This window comes from Malaya genurostris, chromosome 2 (genome assembly GCF_030247185.1).
Source record: "Malaya genurostris strain Urasoe2022 chromosome 2, Malgen_1.1, whole genome shotgun sequence".
Taxonomy (NCBI): domain Eukaryota; kingdom Metazoa; phylum Arthropoda; class Insecta; order Diptera; family Culicidae; genus Malaya; species Malaya genurostris.
This window is the reverse complement of record NC_080571.1, coordinates 22,575,257-22,600,127: the sequence shown is the minus strand read 5'-3', so window position 1 is coordinate 22,600,127 and position 24,871 is coordinate 22,575,257. Positions and strand designations below refer to the sequence as shown.

Sequence of the window (24,871 nt, the reverse complement as noted above, 5' to 3'; positions counted from 1 at the left end):
GGCGCCTGGGTAGAAATCTGCCAGGCACATGCAAACGGGTTGTCGCAAAGCTGAAATTACCGCTAGCGACACCTGCTCATAAAAAATGGAACCAAGAAAAGGAGGATTCCTGCGAAAATTTTCGTTTCGGCAGTAGTGATATGCAACGATTTTTTAGTACTAATAGATATCAGCAATGAAAACAAACTCGTAGTAGAAAAAAATCGATTTCAAAATGATTACTACTACTTTTTTGTCGTGAATACGACTTACTTTACTATGGGGCGCCTTTTCAAAATGCTAGAATTTTCGCCTGAGTTGGCTGCTCGATCAACCTAATTGACAGTGAACATGGATTCCACATGGAATTCCGAATGAAAATTTCTCGCCGATTCGGAATCCATTTGGATCTGATAATGTGGGGAGAGATGGAACTTGTTGAAATAAACAAATCAGTTAGTAGATGTTCAAATCTGATTCATGGTATTTTCAAGCTAGGACTGTGGACATATAGACAACACCGTTTTGTGTGCACCTTTAATTACATATCTTGAACTACTTATATTTCACTAGTTGTTTATCCCTTGATCTATTTCCTCTTGAAATGTCACTTGAAACTAAACCGTAATGAATAAAGGACGTGTAAAACTGTACCGCGTGTTCTTATAATTTATTTCGTGATAAATTTCGATTCCGTCAGTTCGCCAATCTGATTCCGCCAAAAGGTTATGGGCCCAGAACGCCGGAGTCGCGAGTAGTAAAGTGAGAAGAATTTTTTTTTTTTTTTTCGGATTCGCAATGAGTGACAGGCTGGCGTCGTTCGTCAAGTTGAATGCTTCCAACTACGACAATTGGAGCTTCAAAGTGAAGTTGCTGTTGATTAAAGAAAGCTGTTGGGAGGCTATCAGTGAGGATAGGCCAGAACCAGTTACCGCTCAATGGAAAACGAAAAATCAGCTTGCTATGGCAACGATTGGATTAGCGGTAGAAGATAACCAATTGATCCACATTAGGAAAGCTGAAACTGCCGCTGAAGCGTGGAAAAATCTGGAAAAAGTGTACGTGAAAAAGTCGCTTACTACGAAAGTGTCTCTGATGAGAAAAATCTGCCGTCTTCGTTTGGAACATGATGGCGATATGGAAGCACATATTGCGACGCTGACCGATTTAGTGGAAAAATTGAATGGGTTGCAGGCGAATGCAGTTTTAGATCACCAGTGGCTTATAGCAATTTTGTTCAGTAGCCTTCCGGAAGAGTACGAAACTCTGGTGACCGCCTTAGAAGCAAGGCCGGATGCCGATTTAACTTTTGATCTTGTGAAAGGCAAATTGATTGACGAATGGCAGAAGAAAATTAATCGCGCGGAGAGTGATAAAAATGGTGAATCTGCTTTGCATGCTCTGTCCAAAATAGAAGGTGACAAGTGTTATTTTTGTAAAAAGTCCGGTCATAAGAAAGCGAATTGCGAAAAATGGAAGAAATGGAAAGAGAACAAGAAGTATGTAACACGGGAAGAAAAAGTTGATAATAGCGCTCACAGTGCAGTTCAAAATGATGTTGAATCGATCGAATGGGCGTTTGCGACCGAAGGTTCGGGAATGTCGGATGTTTGGGTTCTAGATTCAGGCGCAACGTGTCATATTTCATATAATCGTAATTTTTTTGAATCGTTTGACGATACTGTCAAAGAAAATGTTTGTGTTGCCAACGGGATGAAAGTGCGATCCACTGGAAGAGGATCTGGAAAATTGATCGCTGTCGATAGTGCGGGCAAACGTCGTCTGATAACAGTGGACAACGTGTTGCTGGTACCAGAAATAAAATCAAATTTGCTATCGGTGAAGCGGTTAGTGAATAACGGGTTCGTGGTAACTTTCGATGAAAAAGGTGCTTCAATCAGCCGAAATGGAATTGTTGGTGCTGTGGCAGATCTCGTAAACAATTTGTTTATTATGAAACTTCACGTTGAAAGTGCATCATTAGTAGCTTCGCCCACTGACTGCGTTCATGTTTGGCACCGCAGATTGGGACACAGAGACTGTGATGCCGTAGCAAAACTGCCTGATTTAGTAACCGGCATAACGTTTAAACAGTGCACCTGTTCTGAAAAATGTGAAGTGTGTATTCGGGGAAAGATGCATCGTATGCCATTCCCAAAAATGTCTAGCAGCAGGTCATTGGGCGTAATGGATATTGTCCACACGGATATTTGTGGTCCTATGAGAACAGCAACGTTGAGTGGCAGCCGTTACTTCCTAACGCTAATAGACGACTACAGCAAGTATACCGTCGTCTATATCATCAAGCAGAAATCGGAAACGCTGGATAAAGTGCGAGAGTACGTTGCAATGGTAAATACCAAGTTTGGTAAGAAGCCCAAAATTCTACGCTCGGATAATGGAGGTGAGTACATTGGGAGAGATTTCAAACGTTTTTTGAAGGAAAATGGCATTGTCGGTCAGTTCACCGCACCGTATTCGCCTCAACAAAATGGCACGGCGGAACGCAAAAACCGGTATTTAGTAGAAATGGCTCGATGTATGTTGATCGAGGCGGGGCTAGATGACCGATTTTGGGGTGAAGCCATAGCAACTGCGAACTATCTTCAAAACCGTCTACCTACCCGTGCGATTCCAGTGACACCATACGAACGCTGGAATGGAGTAAAGCCTAATCTAAGTCATGTTCATCCATTCGGCGTTGATGCGTATTGCTTCGTACCTGGCGAGAAGCGGGGCAAGCTTGATGATAAAGCAATAAAGTTGAAATTTATGGGCTACAGTGAAGTGTCAAAGGCTTACCGTTTAATAGATGTTGTTACTAGGAGAATAACGATTAGTCGCGATGTGGTATTCCTGGATTGCTATAGTTCTGTGCCGGATCCGGTAGGCCAACCCTCAGCCAGTGAAGTGGTTATTTCATTATCAAATGATAAACCAACGTTCAAGATGTGTGACGTTCCTTCTACAGACCAGGACGAAGATGTCTGGGAGGATGCAGAACCTGCATCGGATGAATTCATTTTACGACGGTCGATCAGGACAACAAAGGGACAACTTCCGAGTCGATATGTGTGCGCAGTGGAAGCTGAGATTCAGGAGGAGCCGAAGACAGTAAAGCAAGCTCTCGCTGGTCCTGATAGCGACAAATGGCGGAAGGCAATGCTTGAAGAACTCGAATCGATCAATAGCAACGATGCTTGGGAATTGGTAAATCCCCCATCGGGGAAGCGTGTGCTTGGGTGTAAATGGATTTTTAAGTTGAAGCGAAACACGGATGATACTGTACAACGGTTTAAAGCGAGACTTGTAGCGCAAGGCTACAATCAGCAATACGGAAACGAGTATGACGAGGTGTTTGCTCCTGTCGTCCGTCAGACTACTTTTAGAGTTTTGATGTCTGTCGCAGCTAAGCGGAGAATGGTCGTGAGGCAGTTTGATATTAAAACGGCATTCCTAAACGGTGACCTTGAGGAGGAGTTGTTCATGCGCCAGCCTCCAGGGTTCGTCATGAAAGGTGCTGAAAGCAAGGTATGTCGTTTAAAGCGGAGCCTATACGGACTCAAACAAAGTGCTCGTTCATGGAACAACAAGCTTCATCAGGTATTAGAGAACGATAATTTCAAAAGAAGCGAGGCCGATCCGTGTTTGTACAGTAAAGAAGTAAAAGGAAAGCGGTGTTACATCCTGGTTTATGTAGATGATCTAATCATTGCCAGTGACGATGGAAGCCTAGTTGGATCGATTGGACAGATGCTTGGACGGAATTTCGAAGTAATTAGTCTAGGAGAAGTTCGGAATTATGTTGGGATTGAAGTTGAACGTGACGCTGATGGTGATTATCACATTTCGCAGCGGAAGTACATTGCGGATATAGTACAGTCTGCCGGCTTACAAGAAGCTAAGCCATCTGCTATCCCCATCGATGTTGGATACTACAAGTTAAATACCGATGAAAAACCTCTTCCTGACAACACCGAGTACCAAAAGCTAATTGGAAAGCTATTGTTCGTTGCTGTGAACAGTAGACCTGATATAGCTGCTTCCGTGTCCATTTTGAGTAGGAAACTTTCTTGTCCGACACAGTGCGATTGGAATGAGCTGCGAAGAATTGTTCGTTATCTCAAAGGTTCGATAAATTTAAAACTTCGTTTGAGCAGTCGTGGTGATGGTTCTGGCTTAGTTGGGTACGCTGATGCGGATTGGGCCGAATGCCGCTCTGACCGCAAATCTAACAGCGGGTACGTATTTAAATTCTGTGGTGGTACTATATCGTGGGCATGTCGCAAGCAGACGAGTGTTTCACTGTCAACTGCGGAGGCCGAATTCATCGCTCTATCGGAAGCTTCTCAGGAAGCAATATGGCTGCAACGACTTCTGAGTGATCTCGGCGAGAACACTCGAACAGTGCAACTCAACGAAGATAATCAATCTTGCTTAAAAATGCTACAATCTGAAAAATTCAGCAACAGAACAAAGCACATCGATACAAAATACATGTTTGTCAAGCAGTTGTATAAAAATGAAGCAATTAAATTCGTATATTGTCCATCCGAGTTCATGGCTGCTGATCTGCTCACCAAACCAGTAGCACGAATAAGAGTTGAGCAACTACGACAGTTAATCGGGCTGAAGGAGTAAGTCTTCTGTGTTGAGGAGGAGTGTGGACATATAGACAACACCGTTTTGTGTGCACCTTTAATTACATATCTTGAACTACTTATATTTCACTAGTTGTTTATCCCTTGATCTATTTCCTCTTGAAATGTCACTTGAAACTAAACCGTAATGAATAAAGGACGTGTAAAACTGTACCGCGTGTTCTTATAATTTATTTCGTGATAAATTTCGATTCCGTCAGTTCGCCAATCTGATTCCGCCAAAAAGGACATGTTTGTTTCAAACCATTTTCTACCGTCAACATCAACAGTGATCTCTGTTTAATGAGAAAAATATTTTGGTCCTGCCAAATGAAAAAAAAATTGTTCCAGCTGATTTTATTGTTAAAAAAATCACCTATTTATTGCGTTTCGACAAAAGTACAGTTGATTTTATTGGCAATAACTATGTCGATTCTATTCTGTTTTACCTTTATGGTAAGAACAAAAATTGAGTCAGTTTATCTGTGGTCCTACTTATATTACAAAGTTTATTGTTCAAATGAACCGTATTCGTTTTATTTATTATAAATCAGATTTGTTTTTTCGACGTTTTGTTAATTTCCAGCGAATTTCAATAGTTTATGTTGGGATTCTAAGAACTGGTTATTTACTAGTTCTGTATATCCGAAAAACATGAAGATTTAATTTTTTATATTCAGTTATATAATGTTTTCGTTTGAAAATAAACTGAAAACCAGCACGAAAACGTGCAAAATTAGGAAAGAAGAAGAAGACGAATTGACAATTCAGTCCGCATCTTCTCACTCAATTCCGAATGATTTCCGAATCAACCGGTTGTAGGCAAACCGGTTCATTCGGAATCGGTTGTTGCACTGGAGTTGGAATTGATTCGGAATCCATTATGATTTCCACATGAAATTCCGAATGAAAATTTCTCGCCGATTCGGAATTGATTCGGAATCCATTCGGATCTGATAATGTGGGGAATTTCGTACATAGAAGAAATGTCAAATTCGCGCGCGCCAAAATAGCAGCACTACGAACCCATAAAATTGACATGATATGTTGAATGTGATGCCGTGCGATGGCGTTACTGAACTGAAGATTGATTTCGCTCCAAGCTGACAGGGTCTGATGCAGATTATGTCTTGATCGGACTGAAAGAGTTGAAAGAGCACCAAATCATTGTATACTATAAAAAGTAATATACTAGGGCTTTATTGTATAACATGTAAATATTTGGAATATTATAAATGTAATTGAAAATGCTTACGAAGAAAAATGTACCAAAAACAAGCCTTCAAATTATTTCGAAAGAAATCATTTTATTTTTAAAAGTACAACGAAATGAATCATTTTAACAAACAAAAGCGTTAGTTGAAATATCAATCTTTTTAAATAACCATCTTGTCATTTATTTCAACTGCCAAGTCTATCAAAGTCTATTTTTGTCTTGAACTTTTTTTCTTTTTTAAGTATCAAAAATTTCTTCAACTAGATGAGAATTCCAAGATAAGAAAATTTGCAAAATCGCAATTTGCAATTTCAAGAAATTTTGTGACCTGAATTCGACTGCTGCTTTGTAACGCAGGAATTTCCGAAAAGAAGTCAATCTACGGAAATGACACCACAACTATCTGGCAGCTAATTGTTTTAGATTTCGCATTCAGTTCGTCAGTACGTTAGTAGATAATGTTGGACTGCTAATGCCACCTGTTGCCATTACATTTCGGACTGTGCACCAACCAGAATGTAGACTGAGGCTTTACTCGATCGACTTGCGTTCGTATTACTTCTGTTCGGTTTAGAATCGTTCTAATTTGTTTATACAAGTGTGACCGTTTTCTTTTACCAAGAAATGAATAATATAAAAAGAAAAAGAACGTGTAAGTAGTGTTGACAGCTTTGATAGTTATGCCGTTTTTCATTGAGAAACACTGGTGGCGTGGATTGCTCTGGTTTTGCACTTTCGAGCAGAAATGGCAATGAAACACCGTCAAAATATTGCATTTCTCAATGAAAAACGCCATTAGTGTTCGAAATTTCAAGTGTCCCGAATGAATCATACAAGTCGAACGGAATAAAGAATGCAAAATTCGAACGAAAATGTAGATTCGTTCGTATCACAAATCCGTCGGATTTCAGAATCGGGGTGAATATTCAATGTTAAGTTCTACCAATTCTTGCACAGGGGAAGAGTAGAGGTCCATCGTAAAATAAGAGACGTCAACAAAATCTATCTATGATTATTTTAATTGAATGTATTTTATTCATAATTTCATAACTATACATAATTTAAACATTTCGTCTTTGTGCATGCTGTCGAATCCGAAGTAGTAGATCTTCTTTCCATGCGTTCTCTGGAATTCCTGTAGCCCAATCTGGAACGGACAAATTAGGCAGCTGTATTGCAGCCATGGCATTGAGTATCTGAAAAGATACAATTCGATAACTTGCTGAATTGTTATTGTTATATATACACACACACATATAGAAGGTACTATTTTTTGCGACGGTTTGAAACTTCAAATAATCATCCTCCGGACATTTCGCAACCGGAGGTCGGATTTGGATTAAAAACAGGAATCTTACATTGGATAATAAAACGGGTGGATAATGTCAGAGATATATAACTGGACGACGTGAATACGAATAAAACTGACATACTTTTCAACACTCCAGAACATTTTTCTTTAGTTTGAGCGAATTGTAAATTAGGTAAGAACACGAAGTCGAATCTCACCAAAAATTTGAATAATTCGACCGTCCCACGAGAAAAGGGCCTAACTGCAAATGACAGTTTCTGTTTGCTTTTTTTTTCTTTCACGATTTACCGAACCGATTTTATATTTGACGCTTTACTCTTCGCAAAATTTTCAAGGTAAAACTACAAGCTTTCGATTTATATTGGAAACTTGAGAGAATTTGCAATAATGGCTCCGTAATAATCAAAAGAGGAAGTAAACAAAGAGAGGCTCTCTTTTGCTGTTAGGCCCTTTTTGTCGTGGTGATTATCGAATTGCAATCTTTGATAATGATGTTACACATTTTAAAAAAAGTGTCGATTTTTAGCAGTGCACTACTGTCATATGCTTTAAATTCACACACACTCAAATAAAAATTCACGTTCGATTCACTTGAAAAATCACGTAAAATGGTTTCAAATGTCAAATTGAATATTTTACGTGACGAATATGAATGTTATACGAACATCCTCTGAAATGAATAGTCATCACATGTTTACGTGAATTGACCAAACGACAAACAATCTACGTGAATTACCAGTGTAAAAAACTGGATTTTGAAAATGGCAAACAGTGACCCTCAAAGTGTAAGTATAGTGTAAATATTTGCGAGAAATGTTATTTAATTACAATTTTTTGCTACATAGACCGGACCATTCCAGTATAAAAGTTTCCATGTGGATGACTGGACCGAGTGCCTGCGTGAGTCCGGAAGTTTGCCCGCTCCAGCCGAATGCTTCAAACAGGCCGTTGGTCCACTGAAAAACGAGTTCAAAATCGGAATGAAGCTAGAGACACTGGAACCAAGTAATGCGACTTTAACCTGCATCGGTAGTGTTGTGGGAGTTCTCGGATCTCAACTTCGACTTCGGTTAGATGGCAGTGACAACTACAACGATTTCTGGAGGCTTGTCTATTTGAGATGCCACGATGTTATTAGTTGCTTTTCGAGCCATTGAAATTAGATGCTAATTTTCTGAAATAAATGTTTTATTTTTCATGGTATTTTTCATTTTATAGATTTATATAAAAATCTGAAATCTCCCTTTTGACTTCAACCAATATATAAAACAGTAATTCTCTGGTATCTAAATTTCATATGAACTGATAGGTAAATGTGATTATGCATTAAACAGCTTTTAAATGCCGGTCCACTAAAACCTACGTGAAAAGTAGGGTGGAAAATATTCACATAACTTTTCACGTAACTATAACATGATTATTATTTTGAGTGCATGATTATGAATGATCATTCTCACGGTTATCAGTCATGCAACGATTTTCACTAGCAGATAAAAATATTCAGATGTAGGTAGTGCAATACGCAATAGCAATATTCAATGCAAATACAGCGAATGAAAATTGATTAGAGACAAAAAACTTTGTTTTAATTCCAGAATTGATTTACCCTCATGGCTACGATTGCACTTGGTTGAACTTCATAGGAATTTAGCCGTTCTGAACTAAAGATTTTATTCCAAACAGAATTTATCCATTCTAATATCGAAATTCCAAAAATAAAGTCTGTCGGCGGAAGAAGCAATCTTTGTTATATCGAACTCGTGCTTCATTTGCTGACAGATTTCAGATGAATATTTGTTTTCAGTATAGAAATATCAATGGATCGAGTTTAATCCAACAATTAATATCCTACAGCTAATAATACACTACCTGATTTTCTTTAACGCCATCCAATTCGATGTTCAGTTCAACGGGTCGTGGCGCGTTCCATACATCTACATTGAAAAAGTCTGGATTAGACTGATAAGCACTAGATGTGCTGACATTGTGTGAAACTATCATTTCATTGGATTCAGTGTCGTTATCTTTATCATCTAAATCCATTGTTGATTCATCCGGATCATGCAAATTTAGTGGTTGATATCCTATATATTCATTTTCTTCGCCAAATTCGTTTTCACTTTCATCACTTGAGATTTCTGCATTGATTATGTAGTCTTCTCTGACACAAAAAGTGTCATCTTCATCATTCTGTTCTGGTAAATCTGGAAGCCCCATGCTATAAATATTCGTAAACAATTTATTAATTAGTTCCACTATTAATTTAATACTTTTAAAACATTACGTCAAATTGGGGGAAAATGTTTAAATACATTCGTTCAGTAAACAAACAAAATTGACCTGCGTCAATTCAGGCACTGCACTGCTAAAAATCAGCACTTTTTTAATATGTGTTTTTATAAATGCAATTCCATACACAATGTCGATTTTTTGTTGTATATTTTTACTTTTCACAAATTTTGCATATGTATTCTCTATGATCAAAATAAACAATTTACATCATTAGCATTTTTACTGTAGCTTTACTTTTGAGAAGGGACTAAGCAAAAATCCCCTGAAAATTTTCAATAATATATGTTTAAAAAACGGTGGGTCCGAACGATTCGGTGTCTTCCGCAATGTTTTAGGAAATTATAAGGACTATGTAAACAAACTAGCACAGTCGAAAAACAATTTTTTTTTATTTGAAAAAATAACGCTTAAAATTCAAATATTCCACAAATGTATTTTCGATTTAAAAAAAAAAAATTTTATGTTGTAGCTGAAGTTCAAATTAAAAAATGCTGTTCAATTTCTAGAATCTAGAAATAATATTTGAAAAAGTCACATATTACATACACTTTCGGCGAGAATATGACGCGATTTTGCCATTTAATTTACAAACTTTGTAGTTGAAATAAATGAAATTAAATTTAGTTCACTCAATTTAGATTTTCATCCTATACCCTCTTTGAACATAATTCATGGTTTGAGTTGCGTTCACTCAAATTCATAAACTGGAACAATATGTCAAAATTAGAGTAAAATTTGCTCAGGCCATGAGTTCTCTCGCATTCATTTACACAATAGAATAAGCGTTGAGTTTTCAAACATTTGAGTGAAAAAAATACTTCTAGCAGCTCAGTGCGTTTTCTTATTCTTATCGAATTTAAGGATGCAACAATACATTGTTTTTCATTACCGTTTCTAGATCTGGATATCAACAACTTTGAATTTCGACTTCAAACCGGTCGAAAGGAAACGGGTTTGAATCACTTTGCTGGGCTTTCCATTTGAAAGAAAGAAGAATGACTTTGTATATAAACATTTGCGAATAAGAATGTTTTTATTTTGAGTGCAAGGAACTAAATTTTTGGGTTGAACTCACTTTTTCAACGATTTCTTATGAAAACGGGCAAATTCATTTGAAAAATAATAGTCGAAGTTGAAGAAAAAGTTTTTACTCTGAGGTAACACAGACTAACAGACAGGACACTCAAATTAGATTCTTCAATCAATTTAACGGTCATTTCGAATATTCCTTTATTTGGGACAGTACTCACATGTGTCATGATGGCGCCACGTTACCCTATCAAAAACATCGTGTCTGTCATCTAGACTGTGTTTATTTTTTACATTTACCAACCGAGTTGCCATTCATACAAAATTACCTTTAATGTATTGATTTTTATACGTCCATACGAATTTCATGCAGGATACAGATTTAATACATATTGCCAAAACTAGATACATAATTGTGCCTACTTCTTATTCTCCAACGCAATACAAAATCAAGCCCGTTTTGTTACAATATTTACTTGCTTTTGGTCTGCCGCCACTTAATTTCGGGTGTAAACTACCAACACAATAAAAAATAGTCTAGATGAACAACGTTGAGTCAAATAAATGGTTACCTTTCAACATCGCGAAAAAGTTAAATATATTATCAACGTAATCCAATAATTTATTGTTACGAATCATTTTCAAATATTTTGATGAAATCAGGCATCCCTGCAAGCAGCTGATCGGTGTTGACAGACAAGGGGAAACCAACTAGTAAAAAAACTTTTACATAACACAAGGGATGTACAGATAGTAAATAGTTCGCGCAGTACAATATAGGTGGAACTAGTGCATCACGAAAAATTATTTTGATAAGAATTTACTCATACAGTCATGTCTGTTAGTCTGTGCTTAAATCCTATTGAAATTAATAATTTTGAAAAGATGATCCGAAAAATAAAATATCCAATATCAAGCTACATTGTTACCGACGATACTGACAACACTTTTCCTACCACCCTGCAGTAATACTGATTTCAACAACTTGTACTTGCTTATGTCAATTTCAACCAATCACGAGCTGGTCCGAAACTGGTCCTAGAAGTGGATTAACAATTATCAGGTCCTGTCCTAGGATCAATCCATATTTAACCGCCACTTTTTGTAGTAAAGACCCGCTTGTGAGGAATTCTGGCAACCGTCAGAAGGCTGGCTGCATTCCGGCTGCTGTCAAAATTGTCCAGGCGAAATTGCGTCATTATCTAGCCGTACGTGTCTTGTTTATTTCTCTCCTCCTTCTTTTTTTTATTCGACTTCATTTGATATTCGTCAATCCCGCATGTACATACAAGAAACGAATCTTGAGACGAGGTAAATAAGATTAAATTATGGCAAAGACATCATATTAACAAGATATCCAGCTCTCACATTTCCCGAACAAATAATTGGCAACATCCTTTTTTGCGAGCATGTCGCCCTCAGGTGAGTCCGCATCGAATCTCATACATAGAAGTAGGGGAGAGAAATGTCAAATTCCTACGCGCCAAAATAGCAGGGCTGCGCACCCATACAATTGACATGACATGTTGAATGAGACGCCGTGCGATGGCGTTGCTGAACTGAAGATTGAGATCGCTCCAAGCTGACAGGGTCTGATTATGGGTATGTTTGGTAGTTAGAAAACAATGTTATATACAATAACATTTTCCATAATTAGTATATATGAAGGCCAATAACTTATTGACTTTCATATGTACTTTTTATTGAAAAAATAGAACCAAGGGACTAAAAATGTAGAACCGTTTCAAAACGGTTCTGTCAATCTTGAATGGCAAGAATCCGACAGAAAAAAACCGTTATTAACCGCTAGGCGAGATTCTCTGCCGGAAACGGTTGTTGCATTGTTGCCAGACTTTTGCCGGAATTCTAGCCGTCTGGGGGGAACAGGTAGGGTAACAGAGGTATTTTGACCAATTCAAATATTTTGGCCCACCTAACAAACTTTATGGATTGAACCGATGTTGAGTAACCCATATTGCATCAATTTGAAGCCAATCATATTAAATTACCTATTGCGGAAGGGGTTTTCAAAGTCATTACAATATTTGGTGGATATTTTTACAAAGTGGGCCAAAATAAAATAAATCTTACAGTGGGTTAAAATACCTCTGTTACCCGATCTGAAACCCGTTTTAGCAGTGTCGTCCCCCTCGATAAAATCAAACATGATTACACGGAACAAAGGAAAATGAGTTTACTTGCAAATTTTTCAAATGAGAAGTTTTAGTAACAGCACAGACTAACAGACATGACAGTACGAGTAAATTCTTATATAAAATAATTTTTCGTGATGCACTAGCTCCACCTATATTGTACTGCGCGAACTATTTACTATCTGTACACCCCTTGTGTTATGTAAAAGTTATTTTACTAGTTGGTTTCCCCTCGTTTGTCAACACCGATCAGCTGCTTGCAGGGATGCTTGATTTCATCAAAATATTTGAAAATGAATCGTCACAATAAATTATTGGATTACGTTGATAATATATTTAACTTTTTCGCGATTAACAATTTAATTGACTCAACGTTGTTCATCTAGACTATTTTTTATTGTTTTGGTAGTTTTCACCCGAAATTAAGTGGCGGTACCAAGTAAATATTGTAACAAAACGGGTTCGATGTTGTATTGCGTTGGAGGATGAGAAGTAGGCACAATTATGTATATAGTTTTGGCAATATGTATTAAATCTGTATCCTGCATGAAATTCGCGTGGACGTATACAAATCAATACATTACAGGTAATTCTGTATGAATGGCAACTCTGTTGGTAAATGAAAAAAATAAACATAGTCTAGATGACAGACAGGATGTTTTTGATAGGGTAACGTGGCGCCATCATGACACATGTGAGTACTGTCCCAAATAAAGGAATATTCGAAATGATCGTTAAAATAATTGAAGAATCTAATTTGAGTGTCCTGTCTGTTAGTCTGTGGTAACAGATCCTAAAATTTTACGAAATAGTTAAAATTTGACATGTAGATAGCGTCCTAGAGGAAAGCACTCGTCCGTACCTTGTACAAATGTACCTTGCGCCTATGACATTTAACTATCGTCTTTCATGGTGTGTGTGTTTCGTTAGCAGTTTTCAGCAAACTTTTTGCAGTTTCCAGATCAAAATTAGTTCTTCCTGTTTAAGCAAAAGGAATCTTACAATTTGCATTCGCAAATTACATTTGTACATCGGCGAAAAGTCTAAAGTCATATGCTGTGACTAATTCAGAAAATCGTTCCTAATTGTGTGCTGTTTGGAAGTTGATTAACTTAATGTTTCCTTGTCACTGAAAAAAATAGTTTTATGTGCTTGTGTTGCTCGCCCTGTGATTATTCTGTCTGATGTGTCGTGCCTCCAAACTAGTGTCATAATTGTTGGAAAAGTATTTTTATCTGTTGTTGATTTTATCTAACCCTCGTCGGACGTCGTGTTCGGACTGTGTGCTAGTGGTGATCCTTTTGCTCACCCACACGGTTATTCTGCTTTCTGTGTGATCATTGCATTTCAATCGAATCACCCATCGAGCGTGGTCGTCATTCATCGTCTAGTATAGTAGGAACCTGTCAAGACGCAGAGGAAGAACGTATACACGAACAACTCGGAGCAGTAGCAGCAGCAGCTGAGGCGCTTTAACCTTTCTGACATTGAAACTGCTCGTGTTGGCTCGAGCTCAGCGAAGCTCACTTCTCTCTGTGAATCGGTACAGGCAACAGCCAGAAAGTCTTAGTTCTAGTTCCCGGTGAAATTGCTTCTCGAACCGCTGCAGAACGGAAACTGGATGGCCAACAGTAGCTAATTGTTGAACGCAATTGTTTTGCATTTTGGTTTATCTTTTTTCCCCATTCGTTGGCGACTCCGTTCGACGGGTTCCAATCGGTTCCAATTGTGGTGATTCGGCCAACGGGTGTCGGTAATTTTCCGTCGTTAGTGACCGGCGGAGGAAGATAAGCGGACGTAAAAGGATGGCCAAAGACGAGGAGGACGATTTGCTGCCCGATAAGGATGCTGCCAAAGGTTTCTACGCCAAGTACGAACCGAAGGAAATTCTCGGAAGGTAAGCGCGTACCGCTAATTGTAGGACCTCCCTTTGTGTGTGCATTGAAGGAAAAGTGAGACAGGAACAGAAGGTTCAATCTGTTTCAATTAAACTCAATTTAGGGGCGCCCCGGGAATATTAGTCGGCATCGACTGGCTTGGTAGGGCAGCACCGCCAAGTAGGTCGTAGTGGATTATAGTTAGTCTGTACGATAGGATACAAATTGCCGGGTGCATTGGGAAGTAAGCGCCACCGATTTTAAGCCAACCAATCGCAATCGTAATACCACGGCAGGCGACACAAATTGATAGCGGAAAATTCTCAGTTTGCGCACACTTTTTGCTTTCATTTGAACCAATTGGGTGATTCGTTCTATTATTACCATGGCCGCTGACGCGAGCAGAATGTGAAACTTGAACGACGAGACAACAACAAACGACGAATCTGTGGTTTGGCCCCCCGTTTTTATTTTTTTTACTGGTCGAGCCTTGGTTCGGTTAGGGAGGAAAAGCGGGGAAAGAAACAGTGGTCACACCGTCATCGGTCAGTAGTGACGAAAGTGACCCAACCTCCAACGCACGAGTGAACCGAGATCGCTGACTTGTCTTCGGTAGCGTCTCGTTCGTGTATGTTTCTTCGTGCGAAACGATTCATGTTGCTCCGTCAGCCAGCAATCGATATGTAAACAACAGACGACGGAAACAAATGAAGCGCGCAAAGGCTAAGCACCATAAAACGTGACGATTACGATAAGGTGCAGGGCAAGGATTATTCTCATTTTTTTTTTGGCGAATGGAACACGCGCAGGCGAATTTTATCGAATGTAATCAGCAACAATTTATTGGGCAGATCGAATCAGTGTGCGATTTTTCTCTGCAAGGGAACGGGTGACAGTCGATATTGAGATTGATGGGTTTTGCCTTTATGACCAATGTTTGCAAAATTGGTGGTTTGACGATAGGCAATCGGTTGAAAGTTTGAAAATATTCTACAGCCCGGATGTTATGTTTTTGGTGGGAATTGATTGCAGCAAATTTGATTTGGTTGCATTAGAATTAAACTGCGCAGAAGTCATGTGTTTAACTACAATATCGCAAGATATATTCGGAACATTGTAAAAACGATGGGATCCGCGTTTGTCCGGATAGGTTGAAGAGGCAGTGCATTTGAATTGTTTCCATTTGTTTGTAATCATTTTTACAAAAGGGCAGCTTGCGTTTCTTCTTATGACCGATCGACCGTGCGTAGTGTAAATTTGCGGGACTTGGTTCACTTTACTGTGGCACAAGATGTGGTTTCCCCAAGCCTCCATGGTAGCTCAATTGGTAGAGCACTCCCACGGAAAAACGTGCACACCGTTGTGCATGGAAAAGCTATGCTACTCGTGTCATTCATACACACCCAATTGTTTTTACTGACTTTCAAACAGCTGAACCAGACCCTGTCAGCTTGGACCGATCTCAATCTTCAGTTCAGCAACGCCATCGTACGGCGTCTCATTCAACATGTCATGTCAATTGTATGGGTGCGCAGCTCTGCTATTTTGGGGCGTACGAATTTGACATTTCTCTCCCCTACTTCTATGTATGAGATTCGATGCGGACTCACCTGAGGGCGACATGCTCGCAAAAAATGATGTTGCCAATTATTTGTTTGGGAAATGTGAGAGCTGGATATCTTGTTAATATGATGTCTTTGGCTGAACCTTCAGTAATCAGTTCAGTAGAAGTTTCACGTACTGCATGATCGCTAGAGTTGTACTAACGTTCGGCGAAATTTAATTTATCATCAAAATAATCCTCAAATATATAAACGTCTCAGTCTGCAAAAATACTGTTTGCCTTTCTCGTATAGAAAACTGTGAAAACCGACTTTTGAACGAAAGCCCGGAGGGCCGAATGTCATGTGCCATTCGACTTAGTTCGTCAAGATCACCAAATGTCTGTGTGTGTGTGTGTGACAAATAGTGTCACGAATTTTTCTCAACAATTCTCACAGACAGATTAAAATGAAAGTCCTATAGCTTACTGTTGAATTTCATCTATGAGAAAATGCGCATTCAATTTTCTCGGAAATTTTTCAATCGTTTTTCACAAACCAAATGTAGATAAAGGGCCTTGACATTTATTAAAAAGTCCTCGAAACGTTGATCTAGATCCTATTTTCGTTTCCGGTATTACAGCATGAATTTCAATTTCATGAGTATTTTTTCACAAGCGATGGCGAAACGAGGTGCAAATTTTTATGAAATTTACTTATAAATAATTCGAGTTGGCAGATCATGTTAGTCAGTGAATATATAAATCTTTCTTGGGACTACTAGTCACCGGTTTGCGCTTCCGAAAGCACCGATAATAGTCGAGAAAAGCTAAAAAAAACGGAACTAACTTCAATTTCTCAGACACGTTTTAATCGATTTTCACATATCTTGATTCTAATTGAAGTCTTATTGTACTAAAAGATGCTGAACGAATATAGCGATTGGTAATTTATGACGAGTTTTTCTGCCGTGCTCTCTTCTAAAGTAGATTTTTCTGCAGGCATTTGTCTTGACCTCCATTTTGTTTTGCTTGATCAGCCTTTTCCTTTTTAATCAGCTATTTCCGAGTGTTTCTGGTTTCCAATGAATGCCAGATTATAAATCGTCGTTATTCGCGTCGATTTTGGCGAAAAATCAATATCGTCCATTCGTTTTGATGTACATTGCCCCAATATTCAAGCAATTACTTGTGCCGCCATCTTTGAACAAGTAGTCATAACTTTTCATAGACGTTGGAACATCTTCACGATTTTGAAATACCAGTTAATAATGGACGTTTTCAATGGAACTTTTTTTTAGATGGAGTATAATTCAAAGCACTTCGTGTGAGTCACATTTTAATTCGAAATTTTTGAATTGCAAATGGAAATGGAAAAGACGCTGTCGGCGGAAACAAAAGTGAATATAGAAGCTTGAGCAAAAACAGCCTACCGGTGAAAAGCATTCTCATCTGCAATATCGATACAGCAGTTTGTAAGGTCTTTGAATTGTTTGCTGACAGACAAAATCAATCAAAGTCAAACGGTATTTTTGGATGCCCAAAATAGTTTTAAGTATATTCCGCAACGACTTAGTTTCCAAATACTGGGATGAAATTCATTTAAGAAACTGTGTGGTATATGATGTAAAACTCGTAATGTTGGTCAAAGACAAAAACGCACTATGCGTGATGTTTATTCCATCAATTCAATAAGAAAATCATGCATAGTAGAGAAAAATGCTTGTGTGCAGATACTGTGCAATTTCATCCAAATCCGACTACCGGTTCCGAAATTATATGGTGTCAAAACTTTCAAACCGTCATACAAAATGACGATGCAAAACCGCTACATGCTGGTACGGAAGAAGAAAACACCGCCTTTCGAACGAAGCACACAACGTGCTTTGTTCAATTTCGTATAGCGTGCTGGGTTATCGCATTTAAATCTATATTTTTCAGGAATCTGTATCGGAGGATCAAAATTCTGTCTCGAAAATCTGTGATTCTGCATCGAAAAATGATAATAAATTATAGTGCACGAAATGATTAACTAAATCGATTCTGAAAATGACAGCTACTTTTTGTTTAGAGTCAGTGTATTGTAATGTAATTGGCAACCATTTCTTTTTACTATCTTACGTTTTGACCAAGACCACTATCTATCTTATTAAAACAAATTTTAGGCAACATAAAGAATTACGCTAAAATAATTACAAGAAAAGTTAATATGGATAAACCGTCATTAGCGGGAGGAACCATTTGTAGTTTTGATATTGATCCTTGATATTCTCTTTTATACAATTTGTATCCATCATCACAACTCTACTTGTATACTATCATCACAATTCTACAAAAGTACATTTATTGCCTTTCTCATGAGTCTCAAAGATTATGCAATCATTTGAACAATCGACTAGTAAAAATTGATCCGAAAATTGTGGTAAAAATTCAAAAACGAAACTCACTCGATTCTTTCAGAGATGATTTGATCGATTCTCACAAATTTTAGGGTGGCAAGTGACCGGGAAAACCGGAAAAAGGTCGGAAATTGCATTGAAAAACCCGGGAAATATGAGCAACAGTTGTTAGCATCATGACTTAAATCAATCAGGAAGCATCAGAGCTTTCTCAGTTGTTATCAATAACAGCACAACGAAAGCTCATTTCGAAAAATAAGGACACTTTGGATGCTTCTGTTGGATGTTTATTAAGTTTTAGAAGAAGTATTCTATACACTTGCAAAATTGAAGACAGCATAACATCGGGAAAATAAAAAAAAATTATTAAAAATTCTTTAAGTTTGCTAATGATTGCCCTTATTTCATCATAATTTGTCTCAGTAATGTCATGTTGATACAATACTTGTGTTGTGCTCATATTTCTGTGTGATGTCAATAGAGCTCACGAAATTGGAAAAGTTGTTACTTTGATCTTATCCACCACCGGAGTATTTGAGTTCCTTCTTTGAGAGCTGAAACTGGTTTCTGAGGACCAGTAGAGAATCTAAGAAAGATTATGAATATGGATTGATTTGTTTAGTGAATATATGTTTAATTTTCTTGAAAGGTCCTCAACTATTCCATAGTAGGATCACAAGAGCGTTGATATTGATGCAGTTCATCTACATGGAATTTAGTTTGAGCTTTTGGAACTGATAGGCTGGCTGTATCGATATTTCCCAAAACAATTTCAGGGTTTACATTGTTTTCGATATGAGATCTTTATCCTAGTCGATTAGTTCTAAGGTGGTAGAATATATAATTCTTCTTCTTCTTCTTTTCTGGTTGGCGTCACCTCACTTGAGATGACACCGAATTGATGGCACAGCGACTAAGGCTATATTGCCAGTTAATTTTCGTTTATAGTCCAGTGGACTTTCTTTTCACTTGACTACAAGCGAAAATCTCGCTGTGTGGCTGCGTCGAATCGTCAAAGTACGGCTGAAAATCCTTTCGTTCTTGCGAAATACTCGAATTTTCTCCGGACTAACACGATGCAACATGCTCACCCGTTGAGAGTTTCACCGAAAGTCAATATATAATTAATTGAACTAATCGTTACTTATTTTGAAACCTTGAATCTCATTGGTAGTTGATTTGAATCAAAATCAGCTCACTGTGAATGTTATATTGATCTGCTAGAATCAAAACAATTGTAGAAGGATTTTTCATTGAAGCTAAATTAGTGGGGCTATTTGGAAATAAAACTGGTTAGAAACCACCGGAAAGTTCATGAAGAACTTACACTTTCTGATTATTGCTCTGAATACTCCACGAGAGACGCTTAGCATTTAGAATCCTATTGGGACAAAAAAATAGATCGATATCTTGTGCGTTTTGCCTTTCTCATATAGAAAGGTAATGCAATCACTGTGAAAACCGACTTTTGAACCGAGGCCCGGAGGGCCGAGTGTCATATACCATTCGACACAGTTCGTCGAGTACGCAAAATGTCTGTGTGTGTGCGTATGTGTGTATGAAACGTTTTTTTGCACTAACTTTTCTCGGAGATGGCTGAACCGATTTTCACAAACTTATATTCAAATGAAAAGTCTTGTGGTCCCATACAAAATTCCTGAATATTATTTAGCTCCGACTTCCGGTTCTGGAGTTATAGGGTAAAATATGCAAAAAAATGAAAATATGTGTTCTAACTTTTCTCATAGATGGCGCGACTGATTTTCATGAACTTAGGTGCAAATGAAAGATCCTGTGGTCCCATACGTAATTCCTCAATTTCATCCGGATCCGGAAATATAGGGTCAAGTGTGTTAAAAATTTTATACCATCACTGAAAAGGGCAAAAAACCGCAAAACTTTTCTAAGTCGACCTCAAATCTTCTCCAATTGATAGTTTTTATCAGTAGACGGTGAAAAAAAAAAAAACAATTTCTGTTTTAAGAATCGAAGAAAACTGAAATGCTTTGAAATGGCACGCATAGATTGTTGTGGGTTGGCCAGAGCGAATAGCGCCCATTTTAGTAATGTTGGAATAATTTTGTTCTGTGTCCCTAAAATTCGTTTCGTATACCGTATATACGAATACCTACCAGGCTCTACAAATGAGTGTCTGAGAGCCAGTATATCTAAAACTAAATTTCTCTCGATATTTCATTCGTCAGGACTGTCATTCGTCGGGATTGATATTATCTTCATTTCTCCTGTCACTGATTGATTACGATGCGACTAAATAACAATCGAACAGCATAAATATTGAAATATTTTCATTTATTCCAATAAACTTCAAGTTCGATAACTTTTTCAAAAAAAAACTTTATCGATTTATGTTTATGTTCGTACTCTCTTTGTTTTTTTTTTACTTCAACAGGGAATAGGAGAATGAAAGAGAAAACAAAACGGATCGCCTGTCTTTGACTGAGTATACTTTTACTTGGTCATAGAACTTTTGAGTATCTCATTTGACAGTCACTTTTTTTTTTTTTTTTGTTTCAATTATAGAGGCTTTAACATCTTAGGTCATTCGCCTCTTCGGACCAGAAAATCTTTCTGACCCTATGTGCGGGGTTGGGAATCAAACCCAGGCGGGCTGCGTGGAAGGCATCGACTGTCCCATCACGCTATACCCGTCCCCCGTTTGACAGTCACTTTCACAGTACAGATTACAGTTGACGATGATTTTAGTCAGTCTGCCAAGGTCATTTGACGTGGCTGACTAAATAGCAAGTCTGGACAAATGTCAAATCAGGGGACAAAGGGCCCTGGCACCTCCCAAAATCGGATACTCTCATCGATTCGCTCGGATACATATTATTCACACATCTTTTTTTTTTAAATGTTTCACTTAATAAAAAAGGTTTTCATTCTTTGAAAAGACATCTAGTATTTATGGAACCTGAACTGTCCAAGTAACTAATATGGCCTACAAATTGGAATAGTTTTGATGTACGTTAAGGACACTCTTTCTGTTCTTCACGAGTCGAAACAAGGAAGCCACTTAGAACCGCTCCTTCTCATGCTATTCGTGAATAGTTTATGGAGTAGATAGTCATCATTTGGAGTAATGCATGCTGATCTCAGAATATAATACATCAACACAATCCTTGTAGACTGTTGGGGTCTACAGAATGAAATAGATAGGGTATTAATCAGTTTGGTTTTGTTACTGTGAATGCCTATGCAGAATGTTTAAATCGCACTAGTATGCAGTATTCTGGAATTTGGACTTACAATCACTCTCATCAACCAATCAACCAATCTTTTTTCCGGTCTACTACCTTATAACATTGATTGCCATATCCTATTGAAAAAAAAATAATTTGCCAATTCCTATGCAGTTTTAGGACTCACCTATTGCTCCATTCTTTTGGATGAAAATAATTTTAACGTTCTGGAAATTATTGATCGCTTTTCCAGGTGCTTTCCAAACCGCTATATTTCAATTAAATTTGTTCGACAAATAATAAATTTGCATACTAGAAGAGCTTACTGAAAAGGCTTTCAATTTTTTTTGCTTCTTCTTGCAACTTCACTTATTAAAACGTACTCTTCAAATAAGAATATTTAATACTCATCACTGTAATTTTGGAACCGGAAGTCGAATTCGGACTATGGGACTATATTATATGAGAGAGGCAAAAATCACAGAACTTTTTGCTTCAATCCCTCATAGTTCCATAAAAAATATGAGACTACTTAATTTAAATCATTTATTTTAACGCGAATTCGGAGAATCTTTTTAATTGATATGTAGGGGAAGGTGTTCGGTTGCCGGCACCCACTGTAACTTTTGACAGATAGCGTTATTCCGACAGCAGATAGCGTTATTCCGACAAATGTCATGTGTGTAAACAGACGTTTGTACTTTTTGCTGCGTTCAAAACAAATTTTAATTGCGTGAAAATCAACACAACAGTTTATTCTGACTTTTTTTTATAGTATCATAAATTGAAGAGCATCAATCGGAAAGGTGAGTGGATTGAATATTTATGAGGTGAAATCGATCTGTTTCGTGATTTAATACCGGATGCTATTAAAATTTTCGCAACCGAAGATTTGTTTTGTCATTTTCAAAATGTCTACCAATTTCGGCTAGCTAAGAAAAAACGTGGAAGACCGGCCAAATCAACACCAAAGGTGCCACCATCCAAATCATCGACCAGAAGAGCCAAGGTGAAATCACCATCAGACAATTTTGTCCAAAACGCTTCCAAAAGAAAATCTGTTTTTTCTTTGAATTTCCTGATATTTTCCCATTTTTAGTGAAATTTCTTGGGTGCCGGGAACCGAACACTTTTTTTTGAAATGGCCAAAATTTATCGCTCTACTATATTGATAATAATTTTTTTTCAACCAAATAAATGAACTTAGTTTCCTAATCAGTTGTTAGCTAGGGACATGAGCTTTCAATTGATGTATAGATGTCCGCAAAATGTGCACTAAGTCAGAAGTTATGAGTTTAAAATAATAGGGTGCCGGTAATTGAACGCTCTCCCCTACTCACGCTTCCAAGAAATACAGTGTACTAAAGGTGCATCTAGAACTACATGCATAAAGAATCATCCGTAAGATGTTTATTTTTTATCTGTGGGCCCCTCCCGAAACGAAATCCTGGGTACGGGCCTGTAAGAATGCATATTTTGAATATAGTTTTATTTCTAAAGCTGGCTTCTTTTAGAATTGGAACAAACTTTTGCTCATATTGTGGCGCTCCGGGTGGACGGATTTGGAAGTTCTTGGCGCCCACATGTCGGGAAATTTGTCAGCTTCGCGTATGATTTTTGACATTCCGCAAATCGACTGTACTTTGTAAACAATCAACATTGAAGCCGAAAGAAGGGCAAAAATTGTGCACAGTTCTTTCGAAAATCCATTGTGGTCTGCATCTAGGCTAGCTAAACAGCTGAAATTGCCCAGAAATACCGTATGGCGCGTTATCAAACGGTATAAGTAAACATTGTCGACGATTCGGAAGCCTCAAGCCAATCGTCGGAATGGAACTGTCGACCGGAAACTGCGTGGTAAGATTTTGAAGACGATTAAGAGGAATCCTAATCTGTCGGACAGTGATTTGGCCAGAAAACTCGGTGCTGCCCATAGTACCGTGAGGAGAACTCGACTTCGGGAAGGAATCAAGTCGTATCGAGCTAGCAAACAGCCAAATCGGACCATGAAACAGAATAGTGTGGTCAAAATTCGTGCTCGAAAACTATATGACCAGGTGCTGACCAAGTTCAACGGGTGTCTTCTGGTATTACAGCCAAATTTAAATTTTTTGCTGACAAATTGCAAAAAAATTTATGATTTGGCAGGACATTTGCAGCTGTGGCAAAAAAATTTTCGTTACAAATAAGACAATGACATCGGAACTATACCAAAAAGAGTGTCTCCAAAAACGAATTTTGCCGTTCATTCGATCCCACGACCATCCCGTAATGTTTTGGCCAGATTTGGCAAGCTGTCATTACAGCAAAGTCGTTCAAGAATGGTATGCAGAGAAAGGGGTCCAGTTTGTTCCGAAAAACCTTAATAATAATACTGGGCAATCATGAAGAGGAGACTCAAGGCAAAGGGAAAGGTTGTCAAAGACATCAATCAGATGACGACCTGGTGGAATAAGATAGCCAAAACGATGGACGAAGAAGGTGTGCGCCGCCTAATGAGCCGTGTTACAGGGGAAATTCGAGAATTCCTTCAAAACCGTGACGAATAATTTTATCCGTTTTTTTTTTCTTAAAAGTATGAAGAATTTTGTATAATATACATTTTTATAAAAAAAGATCTTGAATTCAATAATAAATAACTGAAATACAGGCAATTGTCTTTGTTCCAATTCTATCTGAAGCAAGCTTTACTTTCCATTAATGGAAAGCTCAAAACATTTATGTCAACCAACTCAATCTTTTTTTTTTGTTTAATAACAAAATTGTCAAATAACATCAAATTGTATACGATTGTGAATTACTAATCATATCTTGACAAATGTGAAACTTCACACCGCAGATAGCACTTACGACTTTGCACTTTCTTCGACCTGTTCCGCTCGATTACTCCTGAGATAAGTATATACTTTCGGTCAGTTGCAGATAACCACTTCAGTTTCTATAGAGAAAGAAATAACCTATTACTTAGGGTCTATGGTAATCCGACATACCGTTAAACTTCGTCCCAAATTTTGTAGTGACGTATTCATTACCTGTTGAAATTGTACGTGCTCATGGCCTATGGTAATATTTAAATCGAATAAATATTTCTGACAGCGTTGAGCTAAGAAACATAAACATTTCTTCGTGTGCGCTATTATACGATTATTATTAAGATACGACCTATAACGGATAATCAGATATCGCTCCTGGAAGAAAAGAGACTCAATTTAAATTGGAATGTCAAAGAAA

The 24,871-nt window shown here is 37.8% G+C and overlaps 3 protein-coding genes across 6 annotated transcripts in view; 2 read left to right on the top strand and 1 right to left on the bottom strand.

The window, feature by feature from the left end:
• Positions 1–6,842: 6,842 nt before the first annotated feature.
• LOC131432407 (uncharacterized) lies at positions 6,843–9,511 on the bottom strand. Its single transcript, XM_058598650.1, has 3 exons — positions 9,432–9,511; positions 9,017–9,365; positions 6,843–7,031 (listed from the first exon to the last, which is right to left on the bottom strand). Exons 2-3 carry the CDS (start codon positions 9,362–9,364, stop codon positions 6,897–6,899), a joined length of 483 nt encoding a protein of 160 aa, XP_058454633.1. The 5' UTR covers position 9,365; positions 9,432–9,511; the 3' UTR covers positions 6,843–6,896.
• Positions 7,844–8,345, top strand: LOC131432408 (polycomb protein Scm-like). Its single transcript, XM_058598651.1, has 2 exons — positions 7,844–7,932; positions 7,993–8,345. Exons 1-2 carry the CDS (start codon positions 7,909–7,911, stop codon positions 8,302–8,304), a joined length of 336 nt encoding a protein of 111 aa, XP_058454634.1. The 5' UTR covers positions 7,844–7,908; the 3' UTR covers positions 8,305–8,345.
• Positions 9,512–13,540: 4,029 nt separating the features above from the next.
• The window catches only part of LOC131432286 (phosphorylase b kinase gamma catalytic chain, skeletal muscle/heart isoform), a 65,547-nt gene continuing 54,216 nt past the window's right edge, over positions 13,541–24,871 (top strand). For all 4 annotated transcript variants that reach the window (XM_058598476.1, XM_058598475.1, XM_058598474.1 and 1 more), the window contains exon 1: positions 13,541–14,518. In XM_058598476.1, coding sequence (XP_058454459.1) covers positions 14,427–14,518 — 92 coding nt within the window. In that variant the 5' untranslated portion in view covers positions 13,541–14,426. The remainder of the gene's footprint in view (positions 14,519–24,871) is intronic.